General features: G+C 44.9%; 1 protein-coding gene across 1 annotated transcript in view; it reads right to left on the minus strand.

Annotated features, from left to right (window-relative positions):
* LOC120544909 overlaps nucleotides 1-10000 on the minus strand; it is a 50378-nt gene that overhangs the window by 21356 nt on the left and 19022 nt on the right. Inside the window, exons 2-3 of the mRNA XM_039778784.1 lie at nucleotides 6238-6750; nucleotides 3419-3657 (exon numbers count right to left, since the gene is read on the minus strand). Coding sequence (XP_039634718.1) covers nucleotides 3419-3657; nucleotides 6238-6713 — 715 coding nt within the window. The 5' untranslated portion in view covers nucleotides 6714-6750. The remainder of the gene's footprint in view (nucleotides 1-3418; nucleotides 3658-6237; nucleotides 6751-10000) is intronic.

Genomic DNA, 10000 nt, shown 5'->3' on the forward strand with positions numbered 1-10000 from the left:
TAAATATGGTCTGATACAGGCTCTATCTGGACTAAACATGGTCCTGATACAGGCTCTATCTGGACTAAATATGGTCCTGATACAGGCTCTATCTGAACTAAATATGGTCCTGATACAGGCTCTATCTGGACTAAATATGGTCCTGATACAGGCTCTATCTGGACTAAATATGGTCCTGATACAGGGTCTATCTGAACTAAATATGGCCCTGATACAGGCTCTATCTGAACTAAATATGGCCCTGATACAGGCTCTATCTGGACTAAATATGGTCCTGATACAGGCTCTATCTGGACTAAATATGGCCCTGATACAGGCTCTATCTGAACTCCTTGAACATCTCTTTACATAACTAAATCATGTCAACATGCTGCAGCTACAGCTTCTGTTTCTAGAGAAATGGAGTTTGTCAATTGCCAATTTAAGTACAGTATCAAAAACAGAATGATTTCTTAGCACACTCTTTAACTGCTTGTCTTTTATAGAAATAACATTCAACTGGCCGTTCAAGTAGGTTATCAGAAATAGAAGTTTAACGCACTGCGCTGAATATGGCCCTGAACATGGCTGTAAATAGGCTAATTGAAACGTCTTTCGTACCTCTTGCCTTGTACGGCTTCATCGTATTGCACTTTGTGGTGACGTTTGAGGTGCTGGTAAATATTTGTGGGGTTACTTTGCGGTCCTGCAACGAGGGCAAAGCACGCCTTGCAAATCACGTCAGACTGACCCTTGTGGTCTTGCTTGAATCCAAAATACTTCCACACCACCGAATGCGAGCCTTTTTGGTTTGAGACTGAGTGGTTGGCTGATGCTTTGTCATTGGCTGAGGGTGAAGCCCTGAACTTTGTGAGAGCTGTCCTACCAAAATAAATGCCACATTTTTTATTTATATACTGTATATTTTTTTAAATCGAAGTTATTTAAAAATGAAATCGTGAACAGGGTATATCTAGATTGCGTTTTTATAATGCTTTATCTTGCAGGCCTAGTTCAAATGACTCTGTACGCAATTGGTTAGTCCTTCACCCAATCAGACCAACGATCCTATCAACGGGTGGCTGCGCTTCGGTGGCCGCCATGTTTAATGTAAACAAGAAGCTGCTTGGTCGCTTCTCTATCGTCATGGTGTTAAGCCCGCCAGTAGCGCGCCAGGTGGATAAGCCAGCTTGTTATTGGTCCCCACAAATTTGTAACAGAAGCAGGATAGATAAACGTACAGGTTTCCAGCCTGAGCTGCAGGGAGAAATCAAACCGCCGGCAGATCGGGCTGGGTTTACCCCATCTAGTTAATATGAACACATCGTTGAATCTGTGCCACGAAGAGTTAAGGAAGTTCTGAAAGTGTCTAAACATAAATATTCTGTCAAAGTTTGACACAGTGGGAGTTAAAGTGTTTTAACATGTAAACAAGGGTGTGGAGGAACTGGGAACACACTTGAATCATTCATTACAAAATAGCAAGAGTAAACAGGGTGCCATAAACAATAGACGTCCTTAAGAAAGTTTCCAGGAAACGGACATGCACGCACACACACACACACACACACACACACACACACACACACACACACACACACACACACACACACACACACACACACACACACACACACACACACACACACACACACACACACTTCAGTCCTTGTGGAAACTCAAGGAAAGAATGCATCTCAATGTCACCTTCACTAACATGTCTGTCTGTCCATACGTCTCTCTCTCTCCTGTTCATTGTCGGGGTCTAAAATAGCTGCAGAATGCCGGCAGACATTGATAAGATCAGTCAGGGTGGTATGAAAACAAAAACTGGACCATAACTTTAACACACACAGAGAGAGAGAGAGAACGAGAGAGAGAGAGAGAGAGAGAGAGAACGAGAGAGAGAGAGAGAGAGAAAGGGACCTATATATTTATCTTCAGAGTAAAACTAACCGTCAGAATCTGCACATTTGTCCTGATACTTTAACTCTCTGACTGCACTTTATGTCAAAATTACAAAATATAAAAAAAGGTGTCTTTCATTTTAAATGTTTATGCTCCCAAAAAAAAAAGCATATCTCTGCAAATTAATAATTGACTAGTGCAGTGCCCGTTGAAAATGTACCTGTTGGCCTGTGGTATTGCTGCTTGTAGAATTCATCAAAACCAAATTGTACCCCAAAATTACTTACAGAAGGACCCCAAACCACTTCATATGCACCTCCACTATATAGCCTACTACTGACTTACTGATTTACAAAATATCACAATGAAAATGTGGAGTAATCAAACATTAGCATCATGGACTCATGGCAGTGCGCTACCCACCCAGCCCGTTATGAGAGTTAATCAGTACCTATCTGCGTTCAGCAACCACCAGAACCGGACCGTGGGTGTGTGTGTGTGTGTGCGAGAGAGAGAGAGAGAGAGAGAGAGAGAGAGAGAGGGAGAGAGAGAGACTGTGTTGTCTCGTCTCGTATGATCGTTAACATTTCAGCAGAGGTGTTAATTTCCATACAGGTTTAGTGGCTTGGCCTTTAACGGTGAAGTAGGGGATTTGACTCGTGGGGGTATTTTGGTGACGGTTATGTTATTAGTTAGCAGTATAGGCTACTTAATTAACCCGGGGTGAGTCTGATGAAAAGTGCTGTGTCTGCCCGGTTCAGCTCTGAGATTTTCTCGCATTGCACAGCGCTGGGAAGGAATAATCTCCAAGATTACGTTATGTTCTGTAGTTGTACAGCGTTCTGCATGTGGCGTCTGCGTGTGGCGTGCAGGTACCTTCCCACCAAACACGCCCCCCCCCCCCCAAACTTGACAACGATGTGACTCAAAAACAGTGTCTGGTAGCCTGCCTATTGGTGGCATCAAGCTCTGTGTGCCACTTGTTGTCTGTAGCTGGTTGTGCTTTGCATGTGTGGGATTCTGAAATGTCCTTAAATTCGGGAATTGTCGTTTGTTTATTCAAAGTCAAAGACAGTCCAAAGTAGTGCTACTTTGCACATTTTTGTGGGTCTGAGGTGTATGTCACATTTTAGCTGCCAAAGTGCTCACTCAGTGTGCAGTGTGAGAGGGGGAGTGGCCAGCAGCTAGAGCGGCAAAAGCCAATGTGTGCTTCTTTTACCGATATATATTTAACAATATCGTTTTGCATTTCTAATCCAAACAACATCAAACTTGGCACTGCACTTACACATGCCCTTAGCAAGACATCTGTGAAGTGTGAAATCCATCGGACTAACGGTTCTAGAGATATGCGCATAACACCCACACAGACAGACGTTCATGCAATTCATAGATAGATTTAGGAAGGTAATTTTCCTTCTTCCATCCATATACATTTTTGGCCCTTCATATGAAAGAATTTGGGCACCTCTGCTCTGAACGCTTTCACACATTAATCTGTGAGTTCCTTGAGAAAACCCAGAAAGCATACCTGACAGTGGCTCTCTGGGTTTGACCTCCTCCAGGGCCTCCTCCTGCACCAGCTGATCATCGGGGCCCTGGGACGAGTGGTCGTTCATGGACTCCCTCTTCAGCTTCCCCAGGCCCACCATCTTCATGAAGGACAGGCGCCGGCTGGTTGTGTCGCACTCGCTCTCTGAACAGTTCAGCTCGCCGTTGATGAGAGACTCCTTACGGGAGCCAAGGGTGTCACGGTATTTCCCGGCAAACCTTGGAGGGACATAAAGAAAATAAATGACAGAGTGAACAAATCCTACTTCATCTCAGCAACCTCTCTTTATCTCGTATTGCATTGAAACTCCCTCCAACCTTACTTTTTCTACTCTTTCCTCATCCGTCTTTACTTTAACTCCCATACTCCCTATGTCACCCTTTTGCTTGACAGATTTGATCCCTAAGCCTTTTTTACCTTTACAAACTTTGCTTATCCCTTTTTACCTCAACACACTCTCATTATAGCTCTATATCCCAATAAACCACCATTGCCCATTCATATCTAGACAAACTCCCATCATCCTTCTTCACCTTATCAGACTCCCCTGATCCCAAAACCCCAATGTCCTTTCATTTCTTGACAAACTCCCATCATCCTTCTTCACCTTATCAGACTCCCCTGAACCCAAAACCCCAATGTCCCTTCATTTCTTGACAAACTCCCATCATCCTTCTTCACCTTATCAGACTCCCCTGATCTCAAAACCCCAATTGTCCCTTTAACCTGGACAAAGCTTTGGAGGATTTCTTTTGGGAAAAAGTGTCTTTTGGCGGATATAAGGCGACACCAGACAAAAAGATCTTCAGTAAGCTGTCCAGAACTTTCCCTGATTTTGTGTGTGTTGAACTCTTTTCAAGCACATTAAACTGTTTTTTTTTTTACATCTGATTCTGACTGATTTTTCTAAAGGCTCAGACATACCGAGCAGACGGCCAACCCTCGGCAGAAAAGATAGTTGGACTGATCAGTCTCCCCGAATTTGTCAAAAAAGTTCCTCAGAACACACCGAAGAGACGAGACGTAATACGTCTCCATAACAGCAGGTGGCGCTAATCAGTATTGTTGCCCAAAAATGAAAACCGGCAGCTGACTGGACGAATGCGTCACGTGGGTCTGGCTTCTCCGGAAATTCAAAGCCAGACTGCCATGGAGGCTCGTTCAGAATACGATCTCATATCGTACTAAAATAGTTCACCGAAAACTTCTGAAAACATTTGAAGAGAGAAATAGGCCGTGATGCAGTTGCATCGTTGCACGAATAGTTAAAACAGCGAGTAAGATCATTGGAGTTGATCAGGTATCTGTAGCTCAACTGTACAATGACCTCAGTTTAAAAAAGACAGAACAAATTCTAATGATTCAACCCATCCTCTTCATCAGATTTTTTTAAGAAGCAACAGGTCAAGTGGCAGACTCCTGCAAAGGAAAATTAGGACTACAAGGTACAGCAAGTCTTTTGTGCCTACAGCAATTAGATTGCACAACAATAGACTTAAAAACTCTTAGGCATTTTAAAATTACGGGTATACTGTACTATATACATCAACATCTAACTCTAAAATACATGCTTGTCATGTTTTCTTAATGCTTCTATTGTCTTGTCTGTTTTGTTAAATGTTTTGTATTTATGTTTTTTAATGTTATGTAGTAGGCTATATAACGTTGGAGCGTGTAATGGTGACCACATGAATTTCCTACTTGTGGATAATAAAGTTTACCTTGACCTTGACCTTGCTGAATCTGTCTTCATTTCAGCTCAACAAAGGTCAGTTTAAAAGATTTTCGTCAGATTTTGAGAGACTCTAGTCACGCTCATCCTGCTCCCCGTTTCCGGGTTAGCGCTCCACCAATCAGATGGGTCATTTGAGTCCGACTGCCGGCTGTGCCACGCCCCGCCGATTATACAAGTCAAATCGGCCAAGATGAAGGACGACAGCGGCACGGGACACACTGAACAGACTCGAGTCAACGGCCGATTATCGGCTCGGTGTGTCTCGGGCTTAAGACTTTTTGGGATCTTGTCATACTTTGAAAAGAAACAGGAAAATCATTTGAAAAATGGCAAGTTGGAGTTTGGGTCCGAGCAATTAATCTGGCCTTGGCGTCGGATCTGTAATTTACTCCAACATTGCCTCAACAGGGGGTGCCTGGATAGCTGTTCTCTTTATTAATATATTTTATACTGTCCAACCAGTAGAACATGTCCTGTTCTGTAGACATGGTCCTTATTTATATATTTTATACTGTCCAACCAGTAGAACATGTCCTGTTCTGTAGACATGGTCCTTATTTATATATTTTATACTGTCCAACCAGTAGAACATGTCCTGTTCTGTAGACATGGTCCTTATTTATATATTTTATACTGTCCAACCAGTAGAACATGTCCTGTTCTGTAGACATGGTCCTTATTTATATATTTTATACTGTCCAACCAGTAGAACATGTCCTGTTCTGTAGACATGGTCCTTATTTACATATTTTATACTGTCCAACCAGTAGAACATGTCCTGTTCTGTAGACATTGGTCCTTATTTATATATTTTATACTGTCCAACCAGTAGAACATGTCCTGTTCTGTAGACATGGTCCTTAATTATATATTCATGTTGGACCGGTCCAATATGACCGTCAGTTGAAATAAACCTTCTACTGTAAGAAAACGTGTTTCATTTGTTATCAAACTATTTTTGATATGTTTTCCCGTAACTTTTGTAATTTTACATAAGTTTAAAAATTTTGAAATTAATATTGATATCGCAATATCACATTTTGTCAATATCATGCAACCCTACCTCAACAGACTTCCTTCAGAGCTCCTCCGTCCCCTCTTCTTTTTCTCGGCGGGCGAGGGCGTTCCATGCAGCGAGCCCTGCGGGGATGGCGTTGCACTTCCTTTGCTCCTCCCCGACAACCTCAGGTTCTTCCCCAGCTTCCCCAGAGTCTTCAGCGGGGACATGAACTTGAAAGATCCCTTCGCCGAGCCTCCACTTCCGCTCCCCTTCTTCCCCTCGTTGGCCTCGTTCTCGTCCTCCTCGTCCTCGAACGGGTTGCGTTCCCTCTGCACGTCGCCGTCCAGCAGCGAGCTGCCGGGCGACCAGTGGTCGCCGTGGCCGCCGTTGCCGTGGATGCTGTCGTCGTCATTGTCGAAGGGGTTGTGATGGTGGTGGTTGGGGGTGATGTTGAGGCTCATCCTGCGTAGGATCCAAGCGTTTTCTAGAGTCGGGCCGCCGCCTTTTAGGCGCACTGGGAGGTTTTTGAGGATGGGCATGATGGAGCTGGGGGAGGGGGGGCAGGGAGGGAGGAACCTGGGGAGGGAGGGGGGGACAAAACAATCAGTTACTCAAACAGGTCGAAGAGATGACTCACTTTGACACTTCGAGGTTTAAAAACCAATAACGTTGTGAAACAGTCCCAGTTTGGTTGGTTTTAGACGCCAAAACTACTGAGTTAAAGGTGCTGTAGGTAAGACTGTGAAGATCCAGGACTTAGCCAAAGAACTTGAACATCGACAACTTCTCAGCCCCTCCCCCCACAAGGGAGAATGAAATGCGTGTCACATTGACACACAGTTAGACACCCCCCCTGGTCCTGACTGGTGCATCTGAACAGGGAGCTGTGGATTTTTGCAAATCACACTACAGGCTGTAGGTGGAGCCAGAGGAGCTGCACTTATTTTTTAATGACCTGCTTCATGTAGTTCTACTGGAACATAGGGTCAGTTTCAGCAGATATGACAGAAAGTTAGTTTTATAAGTCTCACCTACTGCACCTTTAAGTTGATAAAAAGATGGTGGTTTGGGTTCAAATCAGACGTGACTTCACTTCCTGAAGGTTACCACGTGACGCAGAATGTGACGTAGCTCCGTTTGTTCCCTAAAATTAAAAAAACTCTCCGTTTCCTTTTCTTTTCAAATGGGACATGAACCCCCGGTCTCCTGGGTGAAAGTCCTGTGTTTGTTTGACCCCCCCCCCCCCCCCAACCTGCCTCCTTACCAGGTAATTTGGCGCTCTTATATTCCTCACCTTACTTCCTGCTTTGCTCCCGTCAGAACTACTACGACCACTAGATGGCGCCGCCACTAGAAACCTAGGTCAGAATGATGCTGGAACAAACAACCTATGGGGGAGTTTTTCAAGGGGGGACAGTCTCTTCCTACGCCTGTATCCTACTGAATTAACAGTGCTATATAAATCTATCTATCTATCTACCTACCTACCTACCTACCTACCTACCTATCTATCTAAGTGATGAAAAGTTAAGTCCTCGGCTTTTGAGAAAAATCATTGAAAGTGACACAAAGACACACACACACACACACACACACACAGACACACAAACACTGTCGTTAAAGCTGCAGCACTAACAAAAAAGTTTACGTAAAGGATGATCACATGACATATGATACGCGTCCACTGTCAGCGCCATGTCCACACTGCCTCGTCATTTCTACGGGAGCGGTCTTGTATAAAGTACTTAAACTGTCTCTCTGTCTCTCTTTTGTCTGTCTGTCTGTCTGTCAGTCAGTCAATCAATCCAGAGATGAAGAGTTAAGTCCTCAGCTTTTGAGTTAAAACATTAAGTATGTTTACTTAAGGAACATTTTTAGAGCGTGTGTGTGTTTCTATGTGTGTGTGTGTGTGTGTGTGTGTGTGTGTGTGTGTGTGTGTGTGTGTGTGTGTCTTTGTGTCTATGTATGTGTGTGTGTGTGTGTGTGTATGTGTGTGTGTGTGTGTGTGTGTGTGTGTGTGTTTGTGTGTATGTATGTGTGTGTGTGTGTGTGTGTGTGTGAGAGCGTTGACACACAAAAGTTATTAGTGACAGTCATTGACCTGGAATAAATCAGGTGTGGACCTTTTGAGTGATAAGAAAGACTCTCAATCTACCAGAGGACAATATGATGAACACCCCCGGTGTCCTCAACAAACGAACACCTCCCTCCTCCCCCCACGCCCCCCCCCCGGTGTCCTCGACCCAAACTGCCCCAGCCATCCTTCAGGATGTGTTACTATGGTGACCGTGCGTCACCATAGTGCGTTATCTGTCATAAAGTCATAAAGTCATAAAGTCATAAAGGGTAACTGACTGTCTGTCTTAGCGAGGGCAGGTTGTTATCAGTAACTTCCCCCAAAACGTAGGTAACGTTTCTAACAGCCGATGAGCTTCTCAAAGTCCGCAGGTCGAAAAAAGATGTGTGTGTGTGTCTCTGTGTTTCTGGCAGCAACAGTGAGACTGCAAAACCAACAACTGCCACACACACACACACACACACACACACACACACACACACACACACACACACACACACACACACACACACACACACACACACACACACACACACACACCAATTGCAGCAAGGGGTAATGAGAGGGGGAAACGCCAGAGCAGGGGGAATGAGAGGGGGAAACGCCAGAGCAGGGGGAATGAGAGACTGCACACTGCATGCAAACTCACACACCGAGTGTAAAGACGTCCGGTAATTAAAGTGTAACCAGGGTTACGACTCCGTACTTCAATACCCAACTTTAAGCCATGGCAACAGAGGAATGCTGACTTCTGATTGGCTGCCAGTTACTCACTCACTCAAGGACGACCGTTAAAACCTCGTCAATGACACCTGTGTGTACATCTCACACACCAGTGCTCAGGGAACCATAGCAACAGTTAGCCGTTAACGGACTTAACCAGGATGTTAATCTGACTACAAACACACAGACACGCTACACCAGTGGTTCTCACATAGGGGGGTATGTGTGCCCCTAGGGGTACTCTGGAGGACTGCAGGGGTTATGTGTCCCCCTAGGGGTACTTAAGAGGACTGCAGGGGGTACGTGTCCCCCTAGGGGTACTCTGGAGGACTGCAGGGGGTATGTGTCCCCCTAGGGGTACTTAAGAGGACTGCAGGGGGTACATGTCCCCCTAGGGGGACATAAAGACAATAATTTTCTGTATTACAAGTTTTTCCGAAATGTTATGTCTAAATATGCAAACGAGGCATTCTTTTCATTAAATGTGCGCAAGTTTGTGTACATTTCCAGAACAGGGCCTCTGTGGACACGTATACCGTTACGTAAAGTTGGTCTCTCTACCACATCGGTTGTTAACGTAATACGCCACCGTTTGTTGAAATGGTTCTTATCACGGTCTACCCTGGCAGTAGATAGGTGGGCCAACACATTTTCTGTCTCAGTGCAAGTAATTAGCTTGGTTTTATTTGTCTTTTGTCGGCTCACTTTTACTCACAACATGCTAACCGGCAACATAGGATTCCATTCACTACGCTAAGCTAACTAGCGGCGGCGCTGCCGGTGTTGCACCGGACTAAAACAATGCATGCACATAAAATGCGTTGGCCCACCTATCTACAGCTAGAGGAGACCCCACCTATCTACAGCTAGGGGAGACCCCACCTATCTACAGCTAGAGGAGACCCCACCTATCTACAGCTAGGGGAGACCCCACCTATCTACAGCTAGAGGAGACCCCACCTATCTACAGCTAGAGGAGACCCCACCTATCTACAGCTAGGGGAGACCCCACCTATCTACAGCTAG

The sequence above is a fragment of the Perca fluviatilis genome, chromosome 2 (genome assembly GCF_010015445.1).
Source record: "Perca fluviatilis chromosome 2, GENO_Pfluv_1.0, whole genome shotgun sequence".
NCBI lineage: Eukaryota > Metazoa > Chordata > Actinopteri > Perciformes > Percidae > Perca > Perca fluviatilis.